The following is a 27,686-nucleotide window of genomic DNA, read 5'->3' on the forward strand; positions in this document are numbered from 1 at the left end:
TCATATAAGGATCTAGTATCCAGAATATATATATTACTCTTACAACTGGAAACAACAATTCAATTTAAAATGGGCAAAGGATCTAGATGTTTCACCAAAGAAAATATACAAATGGCCAATAAGTACATGAAAAGATGTTCAATATCCTTAGTCAAATCAAACCACAATGATACACCACTCCACACCAAGATGGCTAAAGTTAAAAAGACTGATAAAAGCAAATGTTGGCAAGAACACAGAGAAACGAGAACCCTAATACACTGCTGGTGGGGACAGAAAACGGTGCAGCGGCTTTGGAAAATGTTTTGGCAATCCAATCAATAAGTTAAACACAGAGTTACCACGTGACCCAGCCATTCCACTTCTAGGTATAAACCCAAAAGGAATGAAGATATACGCCCACACAAAAACTTGTACACAAACGTCATAGCAACATCATGTATAATAACCCCGAAGTGCAGACAGCCCGAATGTCCACAATGAACGATCGACAAAGTGCAGTTATGTTCATGCAGTGCTGAGTTATCCGGTCATAAAAAGGAGCGAAGCACGGACAGAGGCCCCAGCAGGGAAGAACCTAGAAAACTCTGTGCTAAGTGAAGGCAGCCAGACACAAAGGGCCACAGGCTGCTATGACTCCATTCACATGAAACGTCCAGCAAAGGCAAATCCAGAAACAGGAGACCAGAGGCGGCCGGGGCTGGGGGAGCAGGGTTTCTTTTAGGGTGATGAAAAGTTCTGGAAGTAGACAGTGGTGGAGGCCGTACAACGCTGTGAGTGTATTTAACGTCAGCGAACTGTACGCTTTAAAGGCATGAACGTCACAGTACGTGAGTTATGTCTCAATAAAGTTGATTTTAGAAGAACCAAGAGTGAGGTAGTTCCCTGCATTCTGACGTGGAACCACCACCAGCAGGCCTATGAGCTGGAAACGCCGAGAGCAAACAGCTGGCTCCCCTTCGTGTCAATGTGAAATGTGGGTTTTCCTCCGAGGCGGAGAAGGCTGGGGGCCAGGGCTGGAGGCTGCACACTCGTCTTGGACGTTGAGCGACCCTGAATCACACCACAAAGGGCACAGGCTGTACAAGACACCCACCTGTGGACACGGTTACCCGAGTTCACCCCGGGCTACTAGGCAGTCAGACCCATAAGCGGTGGCCGTGGTCCCCCGAAGCAGGGGAGAGTCTACACCTCTGGGGCACTTTGAGCAGAAAGTGCACCATTTCTTCACGTTAAATACACACTATAATCGTGGCTGTTGTTATAGCCCAGACCCGGGTCTGCCTTCCCAACCTAGCTCATCAGCAGAAGAGGAGCTGACGATCAGAGTGGACCCGGCCTGGCGCTCTAATTCAGCGCGTAGTTAAACTGGTTTGCAAACTTCTCATGCTTCTTCCGGTCCATCTGGTTCATGGCTGTGACCACCCTCTGCACAGCGGCCCTGCAGGGAAAGCATAGCGAGACGTGATCAGGGAGGCACCGGCCAGGGCTCCGGGCTGCTCACTGCAGCCTGGCTGGGTTCAGCCATGGGTCCTGGGCCGACTGCCCGTCCGCTCCGTACGGACGGGCGACAGACACAGCTCGGAAATAGCTAGAGCTTCCCCGTCCAGAGCCAGACACCACAGTGAGTGGCTCTGCCCCCGAACGTGGCCTTGGCCACGTCCTGGCACCTCTCCCGTCGCTCCCTGAGCCCTGAAGGCCGCTCCCAGGATCCCCAATTCTGCCAGCACCAGGGTGCACCCCAGAACGAGGGCGCAGCCTGCCCAGCAACCGGGTAGGAAGCAGCGCGTGGGCAGAGGCGGTCAAGACACGCTGGATCCACTCAGCCCAGCTTGCTTTCACCCCACTGTGCGCAGAGCTCGACGTCCGGCGAGGAACACACGTCTCACAGCCAGCCTGGCTGCCGTGACGAGGTAGCGCCTCCGTCTGGGAGGAAGCCACTGGGGCCCGGCAGCGAGGAGGCCCAGACACGGGCACCACTCCAGGGGTCAGGCACAACCTCCCTCACAGATCACAGAGGCTCTGGCCACAGCTCCCAGCCCCTCGGAGGACGCCCCCGGGCACCGCTCCTCCGGGCGCCAGCACCCACGGCACCATCACCCCTGGCCGAGCCACGGGGAGCCAGCCTCGTGCCCGGAGCCCGGGGGCCGAGCCCTCCCCTGGATGCAGACGCAAAGGCAGGCCGGCGGTGAGGAGCCGTGGGCGTTGCGCGGGGTGCTCAGGAAGCTGCCCTCCTGCTCACCCGACTTGGGCAGGGCCCTGGCGCCGCCTCCTCTGCCCAGGGTGGACGGCGCCCATGGGGCCTGGGCGCAGACACCCTCGTGCCTTCTGGGGCACCTAGTAGCGCCGCAAGGAGCGCCTCTGGCCGCCACAGCGGCGGGGGGGGGGGCAGGCAGTGGGGGCGCGGGCTGGCGGCCTTCTCCACTCTCGCCACCAGTGACACCGGGCCTGGGGCAGAAGGCGGGACCCCGCGAGGAGCTCTTACTTGGCGAAGACCTTCTTGGCGATGCGTGCACGCGCTGTGTCTGCCTGCCGCTTGAGGTCGGTGAGGCCGGACCGCCGCCGCCTGCCCTTCCCACCAGGCCTGGATGAGCCAAGATGCACCCCAGTGGCTGCCTCCACGTCCCTCATGAGCTCAGGGTCCTGCCAGGCTGCAAATACACCCGACACTGCAGGAAACTCCCGGCGCCGACCTCACCTGAGCCCCACGCCCTCCCTGACACGGGGGCAGGGAGGGCCACCGGCTGCCCAAGGAGTGGGCGCAAGTCCCCCCCCGTAGGCCAAGGTGGGTGCCTCCACTGACCCCTTAGGCAGGAAGGCAACCGAGGCTGGCGGCCAGGGGCAGTGCCACGCGCAGGCTGCTTCCGCCTCCAGGCTGACGGTGCCCCGCCAGAACCCAGGCGTGGCCTCCGGACCCGTGTGCTGGCCAGAGGGTGTGCACAGCAGGGTGGCCACGGCCTCTTTACTGGTCCAAAGAGAACTTGGCCCCAGGCCCCAGCGATGAGGGTGTCGGTTCAGGCAGGCGGCCCTGCTCCTCCCGCCACAGCCCAGGCCCTTCGGGTCCGAAGATGGTGCTCCGCGGGGAAACAAACGTCACCCAGCCCCAAGGCCTGGTCTCACCAGACCCGGCTGCGATAGGTGAGTGTGCCTGTGTGCCAAGATGGGAAGCGTTAACTGTCTAAATGGGGGGCTCCCAACGCAGCAGGCCCAGGCATCGGAGTCAGAGGCCAGCGTCCCAACTCCACCCACCACTGCCCTGGCAGCGACTTCCGCCTCAGTCTCCGTCCGCTGGGCCGGGGGCAGGGCTGGGTCGCGTGGAGGTCCCTGAGATTCAGGCTCCAACTAGCCTGCTGGCTCGGGAAGGCCGTCCCGGTCAGGAGTGTGACAGCACAGCTCCCCAACGTGCCCAGACCTACGGACCCAGGCCCTGGCTGGCAGAAGGGGGTTGGACACCCCAAACCCCGATGGCGCCCACCATGCAAACAAGAGCCCCATGGGGGGGCTGCGGCAGAGGGGCCGGGTGGCAAGCAGGGCACGTCCAGTGGGGGGAGAAGCCACGCACCCAGACAGATAGCGAGGCCTCCCCGAGTTGATTTTTGAAGTGAAGGAATACGGGGCGGCCCAATCCAGATACAGGAACGATTAATCCAAGATTAAGGAAAACTGTCCAAACAGTTTATCTCCCAGAACGAGAAGGCGTCACAGTTTAAGAACCCGGTGAATGGAGCAATTGTTTAAACACAACGGAAAAACGCTGGCCCCCAGTAGAGACGGAATGAGCATCTCAGTAAAATGAAGGAGCAATTTAAAAGCCTTTGAGAAAATCAATAAGAGCCGGGCCGCGGCCGTCCTGCGCGCTGATGGGCCCTGCAGCTCCGCGCGCATTGTCACCGGGGTTAGCGCCGGGAGAAGAAAACTGCCCGGCGTGTGAGGGAGGCGGGGATCGATACTGTAGTTAGTAAAGAGATGCCATTTCACATCTGACTGGCCAGCGCTGGCCCGCGGCCCCGGCCTGATACCTGTTGTTAACAAGTCACCGAGGGCTGCAGAACCCGATACTCTTCAGGGCTGACACAAAAATAGGCACTTAATTTGTTCCCGAGTGGGCCACCAGGGAAGGCCTCGCCTGCGGATTAATGGGTCAGGGCCCCTCCGCGCCGCCCTCCAGGGCTCCAGGCGCCAACCCTGGGTGTGAGGCCGAAATCTAACATTTGTCTCTCGTGACAAAGGGAAAAACCCTGCGAAAGAGGACACACGGCCCAGCTGAGACCCACACTAGCACCACCCCTACAGACACAGCCGCCTTCTGCCTCGGGGGCTCTGCGCTGTGGGCCTGGCCTTTCTTTTAAGAAAAGGGGCCCAAGGCGGGACGGCCTCCAGACCCCAGCCCAGATCTGACAAACCATGGGACATCGACACGGGTCAGGGCCGCACCGTTGGGCCCACCACCCCCACCCCAAGTGTGCTCGGGTGCTCGCAGGCCCTGCCAAGGATGCCGCTTCTGCGGGTCACCATCCTGCCCGGCTGTTCAGGGGCCTCTGGGGGCCAGGCAGCTGCCACCCCGCGGCTCGTGCCAGAACACAGCACCGGCTCACATGCCAGGATGAGATGAGCTCCCTGAACAGCGGAGAACAGCGTCTCGGTGGCTTTGGCACGAAACAGGCCTACAGGCCGGAAAATGGGGGCCCTGAGTAGGACCCCAAGAGAGCGCTCCAGGCTCAGAGGCTCAGCAAGGATGCCTGGGACCACCGGGCAGGACCCTCACCTTCTGCCCACACACGCGCACACACAGTCCACGTGCACGCAAATCGCACACCGCACACGACGCAGCCCTCCTGCCCGGCCCCTCGTGCGTGGCTCTGCAAGACAGCAGGTGACGGAGGGGGGCAGCTGGCGTCCTGGAGGCAGCTCGGGGCTCAGCCAATTAACTTTTCAGGCCTCGGTTTTTCCATTTGCTTAAAAAGAGGCTTAAGAACCCAGAACCCAAACCAACGACGACAAGGTGGCTTCCGGCCATGGGAGCGTCCACGGCGCCCATCAGGAGCCGCGTGAAATGCGGCCAGGCTGGTGCTCAGTGCTCTGCTGGCCCCGAGGACAGCGTGTCCCGGCCACGCTTGCGAGTTATGACTGAGTGGGAGGCGGCAGGCGACCACACGTGGCAACCACGGGCCACCCTGTGGGCTGCTGGGGTCCAGGGCGCCCCCCATGCCGTGGCTGCCGCTACCCCGTCCCCCGGACCTACCTGGGCGGCCCGCCGGCCTCTGCAGCTGCAGCTTCTGCTTCTGCTCGCGGGCCCTGTCCTCCGGATGGAGGGGCCGTCCCGTGTCATCTCTCGGGATGATCTTCCCGTGGAAAGGGCACTGAGGCGGAGAACGGAGCAATTGTGAGGCGGGAGCGGGCCACTGGCCATCCCTACCTTCACGGCTCCCGGGGCCGGCCATCCACACCACCCTCTGCTCACACACCCCTCAAAGGAGGGGCCCTCGGGCGCAGCCGCGACACAGCCGGGGAGCGGACGGAGATCTGGTGTCAGTCTGGCCAAAGGCCCGCCTGGCGCACAGTGCCGCCTCCGTGGACCCCCGGCCCAGCACAGAGCGCGCTCAGGAGACACACGTGGGCGGGGACGCAGGAGCCAGGGCAGAGCCCTGTGCCCGCGTGTCAGACCACCCACCCAGGGGAAGGTCCTGGCACCAGCAGCCTGGAGCCCAGCGCCCCCTCCGGCCCCATCTTGGCCTGGCCGAGGTGGCCACCCCACTGCCCAGCCGCCCACCCTCCTCACCTTCAGGCGGTCTTGGCGCTCGCAGAGCCGGCCGTCGGGCCGGGGGGCACGGCACCGGTGCTGCACGGGCTCGAATCGCCCCGCAAAGGTGATTTGGCGGCTCCGGAGAGACTCAGAGACAGCGGCACTCTCTACTTCCGCGTCCACCTCGCAGGGCTTCCAGAAGCGGTGCTCCGAGTCGGACCTGCACACGGACCAGACGCTCAGCGCCGTCATGGGGTGGCCACCACAGCACCCGCAGCAAGGCCGGCCTGGGCGGCTGAGCAGGGGGCACCCCTGGGCTTGTGAGCCCATTCAGGACGAGCAGAGACGCTTAGTATGGTGGGGGCACCGCCAGGCACCCCACCCCGGGGGCCCGCCTCCCTAGCCTGGCCTGGACCCGGGGCAGGGGCTCCCTGACGGAGGTTAACAGAGGACAGATCCGCCCGCCCCCACCCCCACCCCCGTGCCCACTCTGGAGAGAAAGCGTCCAGCGCAGCAACGGGGGCGGCTTCCCAGAAACTCTCTGTGGAGCCCCAGGCTGGGCCCGCGGAGATCCGAGTCAGAGGACCAGAGGGCGGTCATGAGGAGGGCCTGGGCAGAGAGCCTGGAGCAGTGGGCCGGGCCGGACCCCAGTCCTAGGCAGACAAGCCTCATGCCGCCTGTCATCGTGCCCAACCATCAGGGCAGACAACAGGGAACACCCCCCCAGGGAGTAACAAGGAGGTTCAAAGAAGGTCCACAGGCCTCTGGGCAGGGCTGTACGACCCCGGGTAGGCACCATGCCTACGAGAGCCCGAGAGCTGCGCTCGGTGGGACGCGTGAGGGCCTGCGCGGCAGAGCCGGGCCCTGCGCCCAGGCCGGGGGCAGAATGGGTGCCCACAGGACCCACGGGATGCCCACACTCACTTGAGGATCTTCCCAGCCATCGGCTCCTCTCGGCCCCAGTAGCACAAGTCCACCCCGAAGGGCACGACAGGTGCCCGGGCCCGCTCTGCCGCCAGCTTCTTGGCCTCTTCTGGACCCAGCGGCACCCTGGAGACAGCAGAGGAGGAGTCAGTGATGTGCCGCCGGGAGCCGGCCTCGGCCACCTGCCTCTCCACACCCCCCAGAGCTCCCGGTCACACACCTGGGCCGCGACCTCTGCCACCTCGGGCCTGGAACCCAGGGCAGCCACTGAAGCCCTACGAAAAGGCTGGCCGTCCCAAGACCACACTGGGAGCTGGCCTCAGATCTGCGGTACTCACGCTGGGCCCAGGGGTGTCCTGACGCCTGACCCCTTGAACCCCAGAGCCCTGGCCCACCCCCACGGCCTGGCCTACACACCAGCGCTGAGGACCCCCGGCCCCTGCAGCCCCCGCCCCAGTACAGATATTGGCAGGTGCTTGCCCGGCCGGGGGTGCACATGTGGGGCTGCCTGGGCAGCGGCGGGTGTCAGCATCACCTGGGGCTTGGGGGTGAGGCCGGGGGCAAGTGGCGCCGGAGCCAGTGCAGCTGGGCTGCCGCAGAGGTGGGATCGCAGGCCTCCTCACTGCTCCCCGTCCTCTTCCTCGCCTGCGAGGCCGGCGTGGCCGGGTCTTTCTCCAGCCCTGCGACAGAGACGTATCTGCTCTTGGCCACCATCCCCATGACCCCGGACAGACCCCTGGAGGGCGCCGCGTCCCCATCCCACGGTGACAGCACAGCACGTGTGAGGGCACCGAACCCTCCATCAGCACAGCACCTGCCCCGCCAGCCAGATGAGGCCCCAATGCCAGCATCTCAGCGGCAAGGCCACCGGGCCACCTCTGCAGGCCAGGGTCCGTGCCCAGGTCCCCAGGGCAGGGGGAGGGCAGCTTCTCTGACACTACTGGGCCCCACTGGCCCAACTGTGCCGATTCCTGGGCTGTCCCTGACCCCTGCCAGCCCCTCCCAGTTGGGCACCTGGGCCAGGGGCTGCCCAGGAGGCACGGTGTGGGTTAGGACCTCAGAGGCACTCCATCCCGAGAGCGAGGGCAGCGCCTCCCTCCCCAAACTCTCCTCCAGACAGGGAACCAATGCCAAGAAAGAGGTGAACAAGAAAAAAATATCTGGAAGGTGAGAAAGAAAGAGGAGCTGGAGGCCCACCAGGGCCCCACAAAGAGGGAGCCAGGAAGACAAAGACAGCGGGCAAGCAGAGGAGAGGACGACTCCAGGCCGGGCTGAAGGACAGGAGGGCGGCTGCACACCCATGGGCAGGTCTCTCTGGTCAGAGACGTGGAGGGCATCCACACAGGCATCAACTTCCTCATTACAGGACCCCAGAAAGAGGAAAGATGACTGGGGTGGATGAAATAAAAACCCCAATCTCCCTGGAATCAGAGCAAGACCGAGGGGCTCACTGAGCGTCAGGGAGGAGACGAAGGGAAGAACGCGCAAGCCACTTACAAGGACGTTTAGGGACGCGAGAAATGGACACAAAGGTCTGAGAAGCTTTCCTTCGGAAGCCATAAGCATCCCACAGGCACCAGTGTCTTTCAAACAACAGTGAGTGTAAGGTCTGGGGAAAAAGTCAAACTCGGAATTTTATACCCAGCTACACTAGGTTTCAACATGCAGGTGAAGGACACAGCCTCACCTGGAGGTTCAGGAGGGTTTGCGGGACATGGGGAGAAAAGGCCAAGAAATGACTTCGTAAGATTCACTCCCGCCTCCCCCGAAACCCGAGTACCCACAACCATCAGAAGTTAGGTTGGTACCTGGACGACCCAATGTGCCGGGCCGGGGGGCCTGAGCGAGCGGGAGCCAGCGTGTCCCCCATCCCGTGCAGGACGTGGGGACAGGGACGTGCTGGGAGGTGCATGGCGAGGGGAAGTACGAGTGCAACTCTCCCGAGCACACGTCACCATCAGAAGCGAAAATACTCGTATCGTTTTATTTATAGTGGATGAACACTTTCAAAACCGGCAGAAAAAAGGTTTACCCAGCAAATAAAAGGTAGGGAAAAGAAAAAAACAAAACAGCCGCAACAACAGCAAACTGAAGAGGAAGGCTGGCAAATAGATGCGCAGCACACTGGCAGCCCCAGCTGAGAACACGGCAGTAACTCAGTGGACTCGAGTCAACGGAAAGACACGCTGACGAGATGAAAAACAAGCAGCAATTTCCCACTCTGGCGAGAACCCCTTAAAGCAGAAGGTTAACAGAGACTAAGCATAAAAGGAAATAGAAGGATGAAAAGACACTCGCTGTGCCAACGGGAACTACAAGGAAGCTGAGCCGACGTCACCACAACGAAACTGGGTTCTACGTCCAACAGCTGCATAAGAGGAGTGTGTGAAGGTGTAACGGATGCGAACGGCTCTGCCCCAGGAGCGCCCTGGCAGTTCCAGCCCGACCCTGGCCAGTGGGGGTGGACGAATGGTCAGCGAGGCCGTGCCTTCTACGACAGACACCCTGGGACCTCACGTCTGAGAAGTCCTTCCCAGGACACGTGGAAAACTGACAAGACAGCCAGGCAGGCAGCTCCAGGGGCCAAAGGGCCGCCACGGGAGCAGAGCAACACCGACACCGACACGAAGCGCTGCCCGCGACGCCACGAGCCTGGCCTTCCTGATGGCGTGTCTCCATCCCTCCATCCACGTGCACGGGCTCGAGAACATCCCCCGCTTAGAGTGAGAAACCAGAAAGGAAACGACACAGCACTGAGCGCTGGGTGCCAGGGGAAGTACTTCCTGGGGGAGGAAGGGGAAGTGGGAGGGGGTGGGAGGGGAGAAAGGCAAAAAGGACGGGCTGGGAAGGCTGGCTCAGGCCACCATCAGCTCCGGGCTCTCTGCAGCAGGGCGGGCGGACCTCACGGCCAAGTCCTCCCGGTGTCCGCACGTGGCCTCCCCGCGTGCACGGCCGGAATGCTGTCCAGTGCTCTTGTAGATGATAGCAGGTGAGTAGCTGCGACAGAGGCCTCATACTGCCCACAAATCCGAAACCGTTTACCCCAGGCCCTTCACGAAAAACGCCTGCCCTGCCTGCTCCAGACGCCCTCCGAGTTTGCGCACGGCCCTGGGAGTACGGGGTCCACCCCTGCTTCTCAGGTGCCTGTGGCTGAGTGGAGGACACGGGGCAGAGCCACTCGGGGTGGCAGGGTCCACCTTGCTCACCCGGCAGCACCCTGAGCCCTGAGTGCTCTCGGAAGGCCGGCGGGGACCCGGCCCCGTCACCAACACATCCCGGGTCCAGTCACAAAGCCTTCCAGATGCCCCCACTCGGGATGCCGACGACGCAGTGTTACCAACTGGTGCAGACCCCGACACGGGCATGCGCACACACGGGGAGGCGGGACTGATAAGTGGCCGCCGTGGCACTCATGTAGGTGGCTACAACCGCAACCCGAAGATCGATACGAGAATTCCTAAGAGTTACAAAAATGAAATATATTTTTCATTGATTTGTTGTTTTAAACCATTAAAAAGATGGGTGAGCGTGTTAAAGCAGGGTAAACACTCACAGCACTAAAAAAATACTACCGTTCTCACACTGCTGTAGAAAATCAATCTCCCTGACACACTTTCAAGGTAAATGTCCGAAAAGCAGACGTGTCCCCCGGCCCCGGGTGCTGTGCTTTCGGGGAGAACACTGAGTCCGGGGAGACCAGAGGTCGCAGGTCACGGCGAACCCCGCCAGCCCCACCCACCCGCACAGGGGCGTCTGCCTCAAACACAGATCTCAGCTCAAATCTGTGGCTCTGAGGAAGAGTCATGAGAACGCCCAAACCCCCTGGGCTGGTTTAAACTGACCAAGTGGCACCTCCGTGCCTGCAGCGCTAAAGCAGAGGGGGGCGGGCGGGATCGATGGCAGGAAATGGAGGGGCGGGGGCTCCGCGTGGAGTTCGGCTGCGAGCCTGACACTATTGATTTTACCTAGTTCAGCTGGCCTTGTAATTAAAATGTAAATTTGAGAAAGAGATTACGTCCTGACAGAAATGGTAGGATTAACGGCAAGATAAAAGCCCCTCAGTGAAAATTCAGAGAAAGAAATGAGAAAGAAAACGGGCACCCGTCTCCTCGGCTGTGGATTTAGACCGACTCTACTGCAGTCACCTGTGTTTAATTGAAAAACCAGTGACGGACTATCAACTACAGTTATAAACTGGCGCGCCCAGCACTTCCTGCAGTGGCCTCGTGGCCCCGAGCTCTGTGCTCCAGACCAGGCACCAGACCCCTCCAGGGAACGGGGGGACAGCACCCAGCCCCCCCACTGCCGCAGGGCAGACCCGGAGCTCAGCAGGTCCTGTCGTGCGAGGGCTCCCAGGCTGCCTGGCCCATGAACGATCAGCGATGGCTCCGCTCCGCTCTGTCACACCTGGGGCCCCGCTGGGAAGACAAGCGGTGGGTCGGCGACACCTGGAGGTGGTCACCCACAGTGGTGCCTGGCGACCTGGGAGCCTCCTGGCGGGGCTGGAGCTCCCTTGAGGCGGGGTGGCCAGGGGAGACCTGGGAGGGCAGTCATGGCACCCCAGGGCCTCCGGCACCCCTGGCAGCCTCACAGGTGTGGGATGAGGCCTCGTGGGGGGTGGGCCAGGCACCTGGAGGACGAGGCAGAACAGAGGGCACGGGGAGTGGCCCAGTGGTCAGAGGAGCCCCCTGCTGGGATGGCGCGGTTGGGGCAGCCGGGACGGAGGGCGGGGTGGTGGCCGGGAGGGCAGGAGGCAGGTGGAGGCTGCACCCTAGGGCACCCAGGGAGGGTCACGTGGCGCAGACGGCAGGACCCAAACACTGGAGGGCTGTGAAGCTGGTGTGGTAACTTGGTGTGACACGCCTAACGGGTCATGCCCTCACACTCCAACTGCCTGAGCGTCTAAACTAACAAATTCACATCTCATCTCACACGCTCTGATTCAAATCAACTTGTCCACGTCGCCACAAACCCACATGCGATCTTGGTTTTATTAGCTTCCTCTGGACAAGAGATGCCTCCTGTGCAGAAGAGGCTTTCGGAGATTTTTTGGAAAAGAAAAGAATGCTACACGGGAAAGACAGGTCACACGGGTAGCACGCCTTCTCAAGGTGTGTCATTGCTCCTGGGCCAGACGTCAGGCTGAGACTCCATCAACGGGAAGGAGGACACCGCCTGACCTGTGACGTCCCTGAGAAACGGAGACTGGGCAGCAGGGGAGCCCAGAGAATGTGGGGTGGTTGCCCCCCACCCACCGAGGCAGTGGCGTCCCCCCGACTCCCTCCCAGCCCAAAGGGCCCTACCGCCGCGGTAACCACACCGCGTGCCCCCAACACCCTCCCCCAAGCCCCCAAGCTCCCAAGCTGCATAAGAGGAGTGTGTGAAGGTGTAACGGACGCGAACGGCTCTGGAGCCAGGAGGCGCTCTCTGCTCTGAGGGTGCCCTTCCAACCCTGGACTCGCTCCCGACGGCTGAGACTTCTATGACCCCAAGCAGGGCTGCCCCTCACCGTGGTGAGGCCTGAAGCTGCAGGGCAGGGGGGGGGTGGTGGTCAGCATGGGCCTGTGGGGTAGGTCGGGGGCCTCCATGTGTGGACAGCCTGGCCGCACCCACAGGAACTGGCAGCAGGGCCTGCCCACCAAGTGGACCGCGGGAACCCGGGGCGGACCTCGGGGAGGGGCCCAGGCCAGTGAGCACCCCAATCAGGAAACGAGAATCACATGGTTTTCAATGAAGGCGGCTCCGCAGGGTCGACGGGCGGGGATGCAGTGAACCTCAGGACCAGGTGGCACAGACTCGGGGTGCCTACCACGGCCAGCTCCCTGCTTGGTGGGCCCCAGGCCGGACATAAGGTCTGCCCTGAAGGGCAGCGTCCGGGGCGGGACCTCCTCCCGTTCCCAACCTGGCCACTCACCACACTCAGGCTGCAGGTGCTCAGGGACGCAGGCCTCGTAGCCCTCCTTCTCCGGGACCTCCACAAAGTCGTTGTCGTCCTCATCCTCGTCCTGCGGGGCTGCCGCCTGTGGACACACCCCCAGACCTGTGAGTGGACAGCACAGGCGGAGACCCGGACAGCCCCAGTCCTGCTTCTGTGTACTTTCTCCAGGTTGGGGTTTACTGTCGACCGTGACGGCCGCATTGGAGGTCCGCTCCCGTCCCTAAACCACACGAGCTGCACGCGCTCCTCCACCGGCCGGCCCTGAGATGCGCGGATGGGCACTGCTTCAGCCCACAGAGCCCCCACGAGCGGCAGGTCTCACCCGCACAGGCAGGGCCTGGATGACGGCCCTCCATCCAGCTCCAGCCAGGCCAAAGCACCTCGCCCTGCCCCGGGCTGGCTCCCCACCTGGGTGTCCAGTGGTGTCGGTGTGACCACAGCACTTCTGGAATACTCTACCCTCAGGACGGCTTGGTAAGAAACCACCGAAGAGGAAGCTTCCTCTGGACAAGGCCAACCTCCGCCTGCTCTGTGAGGCAGGGTCACTGTGCTATACCTGGAGCCCCCCACCCCTCAGACCCAGGGACCCAAGAACAACCCAGGGCGTTCTTTTCAAGACCCATCCACTCCGCCTCTGCCCCCACCCGCTCCTGGGCAGTGCCCGGCTGGGTAGGAGCGGCAGGGACACGGAGCATGGAGGGCTCACGTTGTGGGGACCAGAGGGCCCTCCAAAAAGCAGGACGACCGAAGGCCTCGCACACGTGCCAACGTGCTGGGGCCACGTGCAGCATGAACGAGGTGTTGGCAGCCCATGCTGCGCAGACTCGGAGGCACAGCCCCTCCAAGGCCAGAGCAGCTTCCTGCTCCCCTTCTCCCTCACCCATCCTCAACGGCCCCCCGCACTCCAGGACAGGGCGTGGGGGCCTGTCCTTGAGAGGGTCACAGCAGGAAGGCGCCCAGAAGCCTGGCCCCGCTGCCAGCACCATCCTGAAACACTCAGGGGGCGCTGCCTGCCTCCAGCCTCTCAGGCCAGGAGGGGCTGCTGCCCTCAGGCCCACCCGAAGGAAACGTCCAGAGAGGTAGCCTGCTGTCGGGGTGATAGCAACCAATGGTTGTATCCATCAGACTTGCCCTCCCCTCCAGAGCCCACCTCGACAGCAACGCCTCAGGGGTACACAGGCACGCCGGAAGAAGGACGGAGGGCCCGGCCCGCCGACCCCCAGGTCACGAGGCCAGCCAGGCCGCTGCCCTTGGCACTGCCAGGCCCGGGACGCCCCACGCCCTGCGGACCCGGAATCCACGGAGGAGCTGCCCGCGAGGCCTAATCAGATGCAAATGCACTGAGCTTGGACACAACCCGCCGGCGTGCGTCTGGGAAGCACGGAGACATTAATCACTGGAAACTGTAATTTTTGTTATCGGTCTAACACTGATCAAAAGGGAAGCCCGTCTCCGCCGCTGGCCTGTGAAACGCCCCAATTATGCTCTTTGGAAATGACAGGGGCACTTAACTCCAGAGCTGAGCAAGTGACGGCGGTCAAGCACGCTTGAATAACGATGAGCCGCGGACCTGAAAATTATTCTTGTATAGAATCTACCCAGGAATTTATGAAAGGTGGAAAGCAGCCCAAGGTTTTAGGGCATTACGGTCCCGGCTAGTGCAGCGCGTGTCAAACACTAAACAGAATTTATGTGTTTTAATTTTCTAAAAGGTAGATGTGGACCGGGTGCTACAATGCATAACACATAGTGCCAGACGTTAAATATGGGGCTCATTTTCATAAAATATTACGCTTATCGCTCACACCCTTGAATTTCACCTGGGACTTTTATTAAACCTTCATTTCCTAAAAACTAATTAGCTGCTTAGCTAACGATTAGGAATTATACCTTCTTTCTCCCCAACTAAAGTTGTTTATCCCCATGATTAAACACTGAACCCTGGCTCCCTCTGTTCTCAAAGTCTCACTGACGAGGCCACGAGGCCGTACCGCACCCAGGAAGACCGTCTGGCCCTCAAGAGCTGTCTCCTTAGGGCCCCCGGCCAGATCCTCGGGCACAGCTTTGCTGTGAGCGGCCCCAGGGCCCTCGTACGAGACCTACCTTGGCCATCGCTGCCACACTCGCGTCCTAAACCCCTTAGCAGCTGGGGTGACCCTCAAACCACGGCCCTGCGGAAGGAAGCAGGGGCTTCGCTGCTGATACTGAACTCAAGCTTGAATGAACCCATTCTCGAGTTCTAGCTCATACGGGCTGGGCTGGGCTCTGCTGTCCTGAGCACACAGCGGGACCTTCTGCGTCTGGCTCTGGGCACGCTACCCTCACGGGAGAACAGCAGGGTAGATGTCCCAAGGCACAATCCCTGCGGCCGGAACACCTGGGGCCAAGGGCCTGTTCAGAGGAAGGGACCCCCTGCCCGCAGGCTGGACAGTCCTCTCCAGGCCTCTGGAAAGCACATGGCTGGAGACACCGAGGCCCACGAGAAAGCACCCACCTGTGCTCGAGGGACCAGCATAGGGGTCCCAGGCAGTCGCGCTGGCAACCTCCCCTCAACGCTGAAGGTCACATATCAGGTCAGACGCCACACTGGGTGCGGGTAGAGGCACTACGGGCAGAGCAGGGGTGAGGGGAGGCCCGAGGATCCTAGGAGGAGGTCACGCCCTAGGGAGCAATCGGTTGAGGGTGGGTGGCCTTCAAAACGGGGCCAGACTCGCCAGTGGTTCTCAAGAGCAGTTTGCTGGGAGCTGAGCTTCCCAATCGGGAAGACAGACCACCAGACATGCTTGAGAAAGCAGCCCGCCCTCGTCCGGGGGCCAGGAGGCCATGCCAGGCCACCCCCGGGGGAGCGCCCACCCTCCCTAACAGGTCAAGCCCCAGGGCTTCGGAGGCCCAGGCAGGCGGTCCGAGCCCTGTGGTCAAGCGTCTGGGTGAGGGCCAGGCCCCAAGCTGAACCCTCCCAAGGCCGCAGGGAGGTGTGGAGGACGCCCTGGGCTTTCCTCTGGTTTCACACAAATTGATTCTCGCCCAGAGTTAAAAGGATTTAGAAAAATGAGACTCCCCGATCATAATTAAACAAGCAATAAAAACAGCTAAGATATACAACATAATCTGTTTACAGAAGTAGGGCAGCGGGTTGCTAATTACTTGAGAAGGATGGGAAGAGCTACCTCCCAGGTCTGCCCGCCCAAGGCACACCCGAGATACAGCTGGACCATTAAATAAATTTTGTGCGATCTAATTAACTCGGGGCGCCATCTCCATTACTTTTCACCCAAGAAATCACTTTTGTTCAGTTTCATGTGTGTCTGTTTCCCTTTTTAAAAAAAAATGATGTAAGGCCTCGTCAGACAAGTGAGCTCCAAGCGGCATTTGTCTCCGCGGCTTGATGGCAACGCATTTAAAACCCCATTCTATCTTATAAACTAAAAATTAAACGTGCTCAGCTGTGATGGCCGTCATCACATCTGCTATTTATATGCTAATGCCCTCCCTGGACGCAGTGCAAATTGCCCAGCCAGGCCGATATCTCACGCGCATCTCCACTGCCGGGACGCACCTCAGAGGGCAGAGGACGCGCGGTGACCACCACGGGCCCGCGGAACAGGAGGCGTACGGGGCGTGGAGCACATGCTCACCTCCCCCCGCACGGGGGCCTGAGAGCCACCAGTCAGACCGCCTGTCCCTTTCTCACCCGCTCCCTTGCGGCCGAGCCCCGGGAGCCGCTCTAGCACCTCAGCCAGCCTGTCGGGGGTGCGCAGGGAGGCCACCAAATGCCTGGCCGTCCATTTCCAAGCCGAGGCCAGGTGGCCTGGGCCTGTTCTGCATGCAGATAAGCGGCGCTCTCCTCCCTCAGCGCGACCTCCTAGCAAGAGCGAGGTGCTTGCTGTGCCTCCTCGCCTTGGCCAGAAGACCCATGCGGCTCCGCCTAGACTCAGCCTTCCCATCCGTGAGAGGACGGTGAAAACGGAATCGACCTCACAGGGCTGACTTTGGAATTAACGGGACCACACGTGAAAAGTGTTTGGAAGAGAGCGGCCACCCTGGAGGGTGCCGGGGAGGATGGGCTGCAGGGCAGGGAGGGCCCAGGGGCTGTGGGGGAGACGGCTGGCCCCCGACCCCCCAGCAGCTAACACGCTCCTGGTCTCCATCCTCGTGAGAACGTGTGCAGCCCCCTCCCCTGGCTCCAGCCCTCACACAGCAGCCTTCGGCGCGGTGGTGATGGAGAGGGCGCGTCACCAGGAAGGTTGTTTACTGGCCCTGCCGAACACAAGGTCCTGACTGCCAGCTGATTTAGTTCCCTTGCTTCCCTGGGGCGCCCGACGCGGTCAACATTTCACTCCCCTTGTTCCCTGCTCCTTCCTTTTCACCTACAGGAAGCCAGCACTCAGCTCCGGCAACAGAGAAACGCCTCTCCTCCAGCGCACAGCACAGCCGTGAGCAGCCTGGCCTCGGCCCGCGCACCCGCCTGGGTGACCAACAGGAAGAAAACCTCACCCAGAGTTAAGAGGAGCGATCTCCACTTTTGCAATGAGAGGGAGTGTGTCTGAGTTAAAAGCCTGTGGCTGCCACCTCAGACCACCAATGGGTGAGAACGAGAGCATCCGCGCGGGCATTCCAGCCGTGGAAGCGAGGAACCCGACAACTGAGCAGACACCCACACTGTCCACAGCTTAAACAGACTGCTACTTGGAATTATTTTCTCCTGACTTACGGGTTGGGGGAAGATTAATGTTTTGTTAATTACACAATACAGAGTTAAGTGGTGATCGCAGCTACATAGTCACACAGCAGGCAATTTAAAGTTTTCAAAGGATTTTTACCAGTTTAACAGATGTAACAGCCACGGATTATTAGACCTCTCCTCTAGCAGCGGAACTGGAAACTAAATCTACCGAACGATGCTCCATATCGATCTAGTTAAGATTTATCCCCGGCCCGCTTCCACAAGGAACTGGGACAGATACTCTATAACACAGACGGTTAAACGTATTTAAGCTGGCTTAAGTATTCTTTAAAGACAGAACGTCTCCGTCAAAAGGAAGACAATACGGCAACACACAGACTGAAACAGGAAATCTGAAAAAAAGGCCCTTGGCCTGGCTGCAGTTAGGCTGCCCAGGAGAAGCCCTTGCACGACCCACACGTTCCACGGTCGAAGCCACCGCCTAAGCTTCAGCACGACCTTCACATCAGCTTCGGTCTCTTCCACGTTTGTTAAAATTCTCAAATATTTAACTACACGCTCCCAGCTCAGCGCACGCTAAGTGGGTAAACACCAGGCAAAGGATTTAAGCCCCGGACATTTTAGGTGAAAACGAGCGAGCGAGAAAGACTGGGCCGTGATTCTAATCGCCACTGGGCCGCGCGGCGCGGGCGCAGGTGTACAGATACCGCGGCGTGCCTATTCTGAGAAGCAGGCTGCCCAAGCGAGTGGGCGCTGCCGCTCAGCGGCCCAGCCCCAATCACCCCATCAACAAGCCCGCACCACCGCTAGTGAACCAGCCAGCACGCTCTCCAAGGATTCAGGGCCTCTGGAATCAACTCCTGGAGGAGCCTGACAAGGCAGCGCCACTCCCACACCCGACCACGCGCCCACCCCGACAGAGCCCGGCCACCCCAGCTCGTGCCCTCAGCCGCCTCCCTGCACAGACCACACTCTGACCTGACCGCGCCTCCCGGACTTCGGGGCTGCCTGGCCACCGTCAAGGATGCGTTGATGTTCCAGCTGGAACCAGACGCAGTGGGCCGTTCAGGGCTCGCTCCCAGCAGCTGGCCTCACCTAGCGGCCCTCAAGGGAGCCACGTCAAGACATCCGGAAGGTTCTGCTACCAGTTCCGGGCTCCGAGTCTGGCCGGCCTGTGCTGCCTGGTCTCCCCTTGAGGCTCTCCCCCAAAGTCCTGGCTGCTCCAGGTTGCCTGCTGCTCGGAAAGGGGGGAGCTGCCCCAGCCCCGCCAGACACAGCGAGGGAAAGGCGGCCTGCGAGCAAGACAGGCCGGCCTCAGGTGCCTGTGAAGGGGACACACGGTGTCAACCCCTGATCCCCACACCCCTCACTGCTCTCAGCCCGGCCTTCCACCCTGACACCGCGCCAGGAGTCCGCTGAGGCTCAGAAACACGCCCCCCCCAGACCTGAGAGGATGCACAGACCAGACCAATTCCTCCCCGGGCCCAGAAAACACCCTTTCTCATCGTGAAACAAGTCCCTCGGTCAAAATTCACAGAACTAACTTATTTCCTGTTCAGTTATGCACCGAGCAGAGCCCTAGCGTCCACGGAAGCAGGGCCGGGCCCCCAGCTGACGACCAGGCCTCGAGCCCGCGTGTCTCGGGAGAAGGTCAAGATCGCCCTCTGCCGGTCCCGGGGGCCGCACACCCGCAAAGAGGAGGGCAGACGCGGAAACTCTCAGAAACTCTCGCAGGGCCCATCCCCGCGGGCCCCTGGGGGCAAGGATGAGGCACCAAGGCCCAGGGTGCTGGCCACTCTCCCCTCTAAGTCTGAGAGGCTTCACACTTGACCTTCTCCTCAGCAAGGAACAGTGCTCTCCCCACCCCAGGGCTTCCTCAGGAAGCGGGAGAGGGACCTGCCCCTGCCCCCGCGCTCCTCCCCCTTCAGGTGCCACAGCTCAACCCTGTGGGGTTCGGGCTCTGGGTGTCCCTGGGGCGCAGTGCACTCTGCTGCCTGTTTCCTCGTTGGTTCTCGCCAGAGGCTTCTTGGCTCTGATCGCTGACGACGTCCAGCTGTGGCTGTCACCTCCCCCCACACACACCCTCCAGCTGTAGCGGCTCCCCGGCCCCCACGGTCCCCTGGAACACCCTCAGAGGACCCAGCTCTCTTGGTCCCTTTCAGGCATGAAGGTCCAGCTCCTGGTGCAAGCCCATGGGAGGGGTCCTGGACGCCACCACCTCTGAGGCTCGGGGTCACCGCACAGGGGCCTGGCGTCCGGGAGCAGGTGGTTTTACGCCTGCCCAGTCCCCAGGGCCCCTCGACCAGGGCCACACGCCTGCCCCCGCCCCACAAGCCTTGCTGGGGACACAGCCATCGAAGACCAGCTCCCCGCTCCCGAACCACGTGGCACCTGGGAGGCGGCGCCGTATGCCCAGCAGATGGCGGGCCTTGAGCACCCTCCCAAAACCGGGCACCAGTCCCCACGTCCACCCCATTTGGCCGCCCTAGGCTGGGACACCGCTCTGCGCATAAGAGACATCCAGGTTTTCCGTGTCCTGCAACCACCCTCGGCTCCAGTGCACAGACGGGAGAAACGCCCAAGGCTGGAAGTTGCTACCGAGTTCACGGGAAGGGGCCTACTAGGTGCTCGGGCCGGGCGGCAGCCTAGTCTCAGCAAGGCCGCCTCCCACACACCCCTGCCTGGGCCCTGGGAGCCCCCTCCCCAACTAGAGCCTTCCGCCCGCTGCCCAGCCCACCTCCCTCGCCCTTCTGCCAAGACCCGGTCCCAGTCCCTCCACGTGTGGCGAGGGCCTGGCTGTGGCCTCTGGTGCTCAGTCCAGGGCTCCCGCTCGGGGAAGTCGGTTCCCAGGGAGGAAGAGAAGGAACAACGCTGGGGCCCCAGGGACGCCTGCTTGCTTAGGAGGCCGAGCTGGTATCAGAAGAAGGTCCCCTGGCTGTCCTCACGGGCAGACGGGCCGGCGGCACTCACCTCCCGCCTGCAGCCCTCCTCGGGCATGACATCCAGCTCCCGAGATCTCCTCAGGGCGGTTTCCAGCTCGGCCTTCAGGTCGATAGCATCCTCCAAGTGCCTGCCACGCGTCCCTGCGCGGGTGAACAGCTGCGAGGACGGGGAAGCGCTGAGCAGGCTGGGCACCCTCCCTCCCTCCCCCGGGCTGGCCCTGGTGCCCTCTGCCCACACGCCTGGCCCACCTGGACCCAGGAGCACACGGCTGGCAGGAACTTGTTCTGGATGAGCCTGAGCGTGTCCCGGACCACGTGGATGATGACCAGGTTGTCCTCATCCTCGTGCACCTTCAGGCTGTCTGCAGCAAGCACACAGGTCATCAGGGGGACCACCGTCCGGGCAGGTCACCGGGCACCCCAGACGGGCCACCCGCACTGCCACCCACCCTGCCCCAGCCACACATCACCCGGGACCCCAAACCTGACTCCCTAAGGAGACTCACTGCCTTGTGATCTCGGCCACGATGGATTTAGCCTGACCCCAACGCCTCCTTCCGCGCCAGGCGGTCAGGAGACCCTCCCCGCACTACTTGCGGGATGGAGGCCGCACCCGCCCCTGGGCTCCAGGGTCCTCCCTCTGAGCTCTGCCACGCCCGCAAGCCTCAGCCAGGCACCCCAACCTCCAGCACGCCCCTGCCTCCATGGCCCCGGCTAGAGGGTGTCGGTTCCTTGGGGCTTGCGGGGCTCTTCCTGCAGCCCGGCTGTCCTCCAGCCCCGCCCGAGGGGCCTGGGCCACATGGGGTTGGATGGGGGGTCAGTGCCCCTGCCCCACCGTTGGCTGCAAAGCAGGGGCCACGTGAGGCCAGCCTGTCACCACCTGTGTCATCACAAACATGGTGACAAGCTGTTTCTCAATGACTTCTTTCTCCCAGCCACCCTCCGACCCCTCCGCAGGGGCGCCCCATCCTCACCGCTGGGCCTGCGTGTCGCAATGAGGACCCACAAGCCTGTCACCCCTGCCCCCACAGCTCGGGAAGCCCAAGCTCTGGGATGTGCCCGCACCTGAGGAGAGCTCCACCTCGAGCGTGTACTCGCGGGAGCCCAGCCCGTGGTGCCGCACAAACCCTTCGGGGTCGCTGTCCTCGTCCCTGTCCTCCGCGGGCGGGCCCTCCGCACCCGCGGCTCCCGGGCGGCGGGTGCAGGCGGCCAGGGTCTTGCTGCAGCAGGGCTGCTCCTCGTCCCTGCCACCCTCCTCGGCCATGGCGGGCCAGGCAGCCCCCGGGGTCGGGTCAAGGTCAAAGGGCACCAGCAGTCGGAAGCAGCTCTCCAGCTCCATGAGGCAGCTCCGGATCTCCCCGGACATTTCTGGGAGGACGAGACGGGGCTCGCTGGGTCCCATCAGGACTTGGCCGTCGAGGGTGGGGATGCAACCAGCCGCCCACCCCGTCCCCCACTTCCTCCACAGAGGCAGGCAGGCGCCCTGCTCCAGAGAGCACCCGGCCAGCCACGGCAAGGCCGTCCTTCAGGACGTCCTGGGTACCACCCTCAGTCCCGACTCATGCTGCGACGGCACCCGGCGGCGTCTATGGACACCCAGCGAGAGCCTCTGTGGGCAGTACTTCTGGAAGAGAGCAGCCAGCCGAGGGGTCACACCGCCACCGTCCCGCTCTGGCCGCCCCCCACCCTCCCGGCATCTCCCCCCTGGCCGACCACCTCTCCCTGCTCTGCGGCTATCCTGAGGCCAGGCCTCCCCCCCCAGGTGCTCCCACCCTGGCTGCCCTTCATGGGAAGGGCTGGCCAATGGTGGGGATCTGGGGAGGAGGCCGGCAAGACCACAGCTGGGGGGTGGGGGAGCGTCAAACGCATGGGGTGCGCAGACCACCGTGGGGTGCACGTCTCAAGCACTGCCGCCGGGGCCGCGGGGGAGGCGTGGATGGCCTGCAGGGTGCCTCCTGCTGCCTGGCCTCCAGAGGGGAGGGCTGGGGTCTGTGGCTGAGTGCCTCCCCCAGCCCTCAACCTGAGCCAGCTCCGCCCAGCCAGCCTGCCCACTTGCCTCTCCCCCCGCCGCTCTGTCGGGGACCAGGCCCTGGGATGGGAGAACAGAGAGCTGGGCGGAGACCCGAGCTCTGCCTGGGAAGGTGCAGCCGGTGGGCGCTGGGGCACCCCCGTTCCCCACAGCTCACCTTCCATCTCCCGCGCGGCCTGCTCAGATCTCTCCTTGTAGATTCTGTCCAAGCGCTTCTGTTTCTCCTCTGCTCGCTTTCTCTCCGCCAGAGTCCTAGCGTCCACATCTTGGAAATCTACCTGAAAAGTTGAGGTAAAGATCAGATCTGACCATCGTGAACCCAAGTAAAACAAGAATCAAAAACAGCCCTAAGGGGGGTTCCCTGGTGGCGCATACGTTAAGAATCTGCCTGCCAATGCAGGGCACACGGGTTCGAGCCCTGGTCTGGGAGGATCCCACGTGCCACAGAATAACTAAGCCTGTGCGTCACAACTACTGAGCCTGTGCTCTAGAGCTCGCGAGGCCACGACTGCTGAGCCCGCATGCTACAACTACCGAAGCCTGCAAGCCTAGAGCCCGTGGTCTGCAGCAAGAGAAGCCACCGCAGCGAGAAGCCCGCGCACCACAACCAAGAGTAGCCCCTACTCGCCCCAACTAGAGAAAAGCCCGCGCGTGACAATGAAGACCCAACACGGCTAAAGATGAATAAATAAAATAACTAAAATTTTAAAAAATGGCATAAGGGAAGCCGGAGCCTCGCCAGCTACAGCCATGAGCTCTACGGGTCTCAAGTTCACACGCGCTGTTTTAACACACACAGCAACACGCTCAGCTGCGATGTTTAACCCCCGGTAAGAACACAACCAGAGGCGTCTCCTAGTAAAATAAGACGTAAAAGACTTCCATCCCCACGTGTGCTGCAGGCAGGCAGGCAGCAAGCTCGCTCCAATTAGTGGGAAGGAAGGCTACTGGCTGGACCGAGGGGCCTGAGAACAACGCTCGAGTGGACCCCTAGGGAGCGGCAGGAAAGGCAGCAGCCACAGGCCAGGAGCACAGGCACGTGGGGGAGGCTGGCACTACTGGTACTGGTAGGTACCATCCCCCGGGCTGGCCAGAGCCTGTGGCAGCCCACGGAGCAACTCACAGTGAAAGCAGGGGACAGCCCGAGCGCAGAGCCCAGCACAGAAAAGGGCTGCGTCTGAGCAGCTGAATCTCCCTCCTCCTTTTCTCATCTTTCCTAGAAACCAGGTCCAAAGGCTCAGCACCACCTACACGTGGGGACAAGCTGCGGCTCTTCCCCTAAAGCTGCTCCTCCTGTCTTGGGAGCCCCTGAGGCCCGCCCCCTTCAGTACCCCCGGGGGCCAGGCAGGTCTCCCCGCGGGGAGGGGCAGTGCAGCTTGGGGCCTGCCTACCTGTTTGTTGTGCGTTAAGAAGTGGAAGCCCAGGGCCAGCTTCTTATAGGCTGTACCATACTTCTCGTTCCAGCCGCGGATGGCCCGGGTGGCGGCCTGCCTCAGCTTCTGTGCCACCTCTCTGGGCGGCGGCAGGGGCCGCTCATGGTCGGTGCCCAGTGTGAGCTCCAGGAACTCCTGGAAGTTGGAAACGACTAGCATCCTGAAATGGTGAGACCTGGCAAAGAGCTGGTCCAGGACCTGGAAAGCGGAGAGGCGGACCTCGGCGTGCTCCTGGCTCAGCTGGGCCATCAGCAGGTGGTAGGTGCGGCCAAGCTGCTCCTCTGAAGACCTGAGGACACAGCCGTCCTCACCAGGCGCCTGACGCACCCACAGGTGGCAGGGACGCGGACCCTCCCACAGCCCTCTGCCCTTCCTCCAGAGCGAAGTGGACAAACTACTGCCCGCGGGCCAAACCCAGCCCCTGCCTATTTCTGCACAGCCCACAAGTCAAGAACAGTTCTTCCTTTTTTTTGGTTAAGACAAGTCAAAAGAGTAACACTTCCTGACGTGTGAGATTCAGCGTGGGTGCCCAGTTTTATTGGGACCCAGCCAGGCCCATTCATTCATTCAGCGGCTGACCGCCTGTCCACAGCCCAGTGCCCACAGCAGACCCGACCGCCTGCGGAGCCTGAAAGACTCCCCGCCCGGCCGGCCCGCCGGTAGAGGCCTGCCGGCCCTGCACTCGCGTAGCAGAGACCCCACCCCAAGGGGAGACCACACGTCCCAGCACCCCCAGAAAGCTCTGTGGGCCTCTGGGAGCCGCCCTGGCAGGCCGGCGCACGCCCTGACCCCTCGTTGCTCCTCCTACCGGCTATCCCCGCCCCTGCACACACCCTGCTGTTTGGGGGGATTCTGGGGCGTGCGGCAAAACCTGACCTGAGCCACTATTTTCTATCAAAACGTAAGTCACTAACAGGATCACTTAAGTTTCCCTGCTTTGTAAGCACAAGATAAGAACGATCGGTAAATCCCCTCGGCTTACGTTCCCAGCATCTGAGAGGCCCTCGGCAGTGGGAGAAAAGAAGGGGTGGTGTTGAAAAACAGGTCCTGCAGAGCCCGCCTGCTATGACCTCTAACCTTCCTCCCATCCTTTGTTCCAACAATAACTAATCCATAAGTCACACACGTGCGCTCAAGGACACACACACACACACACACACACACACACAAACACGGGAGTGAACAGACACCAACCACAGCCCTGCTGTGTTCTCCCGCATGCCACACAGCCCCACCTGGGACCGCTACCCAGAACACGACCAGGCGCTGCAGGGCCCTGGGGAGACGTCCCGGGCGTGTCCCTTTACTAGTTCTCTCCTGGCAAAGGGTCGATCGCGGGGACAGGCAGGGGAGGGCGGACCCCGGGGGAGCCCCACGATCTCCCAGGACTGTCACGGGCTTGCTGAGACAGCCGTCACCTAAAACGTGAACGCTTATGACGTACTTGCAAATTTTCTTCAGCTCCTTCATTTTCTCGGGACTCACTTGGGGCTCTCCTGAAGTTGTGAGCTCTTCCACCAACTCTGAAAGTTTCTGATCCATACGTAGAAACCTGGAACGCAGACACGCCAAATGACCACCTAGTACTTCAGGGCCCTGGGTTTCATCGGCAAGTGTTTGCTGGGCTGCACTGCGTGCTGGGCATCGGGGTGTGGGCGCAAGGCTGGGTCCTCGCTCCCTGGCCTCTGAGAGGTGACCCCCGATGCTGAAATACAACAATTCAAGGACACGTTCCAAATCAGACCAACAAGACCTTTTTGGGGGAAATTAGGAAAAGAGTAACAACAGCACGTGAGCTCTGGAGGTCTACGGTCCGACCCCACCAGCGCGGCAGAGGCTGCAGCCCCGGCTGTTCTCCGCCTCTGGCCACGCACTGCGGTAAGGCAAGGATCAGAACGGTCTAAGTTGCACTTAAATTAGCTTTCCCACAGGACCGCCGCCGCCCCTCTTTCCTCGCCAACACGACTATCCACCCAAAGGCCACAAGGCGGCCTCTACACCCGGAGCGAGCTGCTGCGACTCGACCTGCGCGCGGAGAGCCGCCCGGAGGCCGGGGCGCCCGCGCAGCACTTGCGCAGGAAGGAAGGGGCCGGGGTCGCCCTGAGCCCGGGGCGCCGAGGACGCCTGGCTGGCTGCAGGGCTCGGCTTCACCAGTGGAAAGAAGGGCCGGGAAGGTGGGCGCAGCCTCTCCCGTCGCGCCCGCCAACAGTAACGTTTATCGTCGCCGACCCTCGGCGGCCGGGGCGGGAGCCGCTCTCCCGAGCACACACCAGCACCCGGCTGCCCACGGCCCTGTCAGGGCCGACTCCGCCCCCGTCCTGAAGTCCGGGGAGCGGCCGGACTGAGGAGGGGGCGTCCGGGGAGGGGCGCGGTAGGGGCATCACGGGGGGGACGCAGGGGGCGTCCCCGACAGAGGGCTCGCCCTCCGGCCCCCCCGCCCCCGCCCCGTCGCCCCTGCCCGGCGGCACAGGACCGCGATACCTACCGCGCGACCCGGCCGCTCGCCTCACCTCACCCTTCCGGCGAAGGGCCCGCCCCCTGTCACATGCCCCAGATCGCAACAGTCATTGGCTCGCCCTGGCCCGGGCGGCGCGGGGGCGAAGGTCGGCCCGGCCCCGAAAGCGTCTACGCCGCGACGCGGCTGCTCTCAAGTTACCCCGCCCCTTCCGGGTGAGGCCCCGCCCCCCTCCGGTCACGCGCCGCCGAGCTCGGCGAGCAATGGCTCGCCCTGACCTCCGAGGCGCGGACGTGGGGTCAGGGCCGAGGTCTGCGCGGTGACGCAGGCGCGCTCCCGGCAGGGGCGGGGCGGCCTGGGAGGGCGACGCGCGAGAAAAAGGAGGCGGGCGGGCGCAGCAAGTTCTTAAAGGAGCCGCGTGCGCGGGCGACGGGGCGGGGCCGGGCTGAGGGGTGCGAGCTTGGCGTTCACGGCGTCGCCGCCGGGAAGACTGCTGTCCCCCGGCCCGGCCCCGCCCCGCCCCTGCGACGGGACGCCCGGGTGGGCGCCGCTGCGCGTTTCTCCGGGAGCGCCGGAGACCCTTCCCCAGACGCCACTCGGAGGACCCGGGAGGGGGCGCGGGCTCCCCGGGGCTGGGGGCCTCGGCAGATGACCCCCAACCCTCCCCGAGGAGTGGCGCCCCCGCTGTCGGCACTAGCCTCGCCTGGGCGGCTACACTTCCCGGGTCCGATGGCAGCGCTGGGAGCCGTGTCCGGGGTACCCTCCCCGGGAGACCCTCCCTGGTTCGTCTCCCGCCCTCTCGGTTGCCGAACGTCCCGGTGGCGGGGACACCCCGGGCTGGGCGTTGGTTCCTCACACGGCCGGGGACCCCAGGTGCCAGGTGACACCCCCAGCCAGGTGGCCCCGCACCCCAGCCGCCCTACCCGGCGGCCCCTGCGTTCTCGGAGCCCCGCCGCAGCCAGGCCCTCGGGAGGCGCTCGCCCGCTTATCGGCCCCGGGCGCCCGGCCCTCCCTCCGCAGCGCCGCCGCCTCCCCAGCTCCTGGCCGCCTCACTCGGGCTCTGGGTGCCGCGGCGCCGGCACAGAGAGGCGTCAGGGGGCAGCTGGGATGTGCCGCGACCCGGGGTGGGGGCCGAAGGGGGTGACGGCGCTAGAGGCCGCCCTCCCCTGAGCGCGGGCGCCGCGGCCTTAGCGCACAGCCCAGGCAGGGCCCCTCCCTGGCCGACGGTGTCCAGACGCCTGTCTCCAGCCTCAAAAGGGCTTGAAGCGCTGAAACGCCACAACACGAGGGACCTTAAACACAGGACACTGAGTGAAAGGAGGCCGTCAAAAAGAGCAAATGTGTGATGCCACTTGGACGAAATGCCCAGAAGAGGCAAACCCACAGCAGAGGGAAGGGAAGGGAAGCGCCTGCAGATGGGCACAGGGGTTCTTTCTTGGGGTGACAGACGTGACCTAGAATTAGAGGTGGTGCTTGCCCAACCTCCTTACTGTATTAAAACGTTGAGTTGTACATTTTGAAAGGGTGGTTCTTGTGGT

The 27,686-nt window shown here is 62.6% G+C and overlaps 1 protein-coding gene across 4 annotated transcripts; it reads right to left on the bottom strand.

The window, feature by feature from the left end:
• Window positions 1–424: 424 nt before the first annotated feature.
• Window positions 425–26,217, bottom strand: UVSSA (UV stimulated scaffold protein A). Of its 4 annotated transcripts, none has more exons than XM_024732749.1 (14): window positions 26,179–26,217; window positions 25,138–25,245; window positions 23,652–23,982; window positions 22,418–22,538; window positions 21,297–21,599; window positions 20,481–20,593; window positions 20,260–20,388; window positions 12,582–12,687; window positions 7,203–7,347; window positions 6,668–6,793; window positions 5,780–5,963; window positions 5,243–5,360; window positions 2,486–2,651; window positions 425–1,441 (listed from the first exon to the last, which is right to left on the bottom strand). In XM_024732749.1, exons 2-14 carry the CDS (start codon window positions 25,233–25,235, stop codon window positions 1,348–1,350), a joined length of 2,034 nt encoding a protein of 677 aa, XP_024588517.1. In that variant the 5' UTR covers window positions 25,236–25,245; window positions 26,179–26,217; the 3' UTR covers window positions 425–1,347. The 4 variants fall into 4 exon arrangements, with proteins under 4 accessions (XP_024588517.1, XP_024588518.1, XP_024588520.1 ...); XM_024732750.1 differs by lacking the exon at window positions 26,179–26,217 and adding an exon at window positions 25,719–26,000; XM_024732752.1 differs by lacking the exon at window positions 26,179–26,217 and having other exon boundaries at window positions 23,652–23,828; window positions 25,138–25,240.
• Between the last annotated feature and the right edge of the window lie 1,469 nt (window positions 26,218–27,686).

This window comes from Neophocaena asiaeorientalis, unplaced genomic scaffold, assembly GCF_003031525.2.
Source record: "Neophocaena asiaeorientalis asiaeorientalis breed wild unplaced genomic scaffold, Neophocaena_asiaeorientalis_V1.1 scaffold762, whole genome shotgun sequence".
Classification (NCBI taxonomy): domain Eukaryota; kingdom Metazoa; phylum Chordata; class Mammalia; order Artiodactyla; family Phocoenidae; genus Neophocaena; species Neophocaena asiaeorientalis.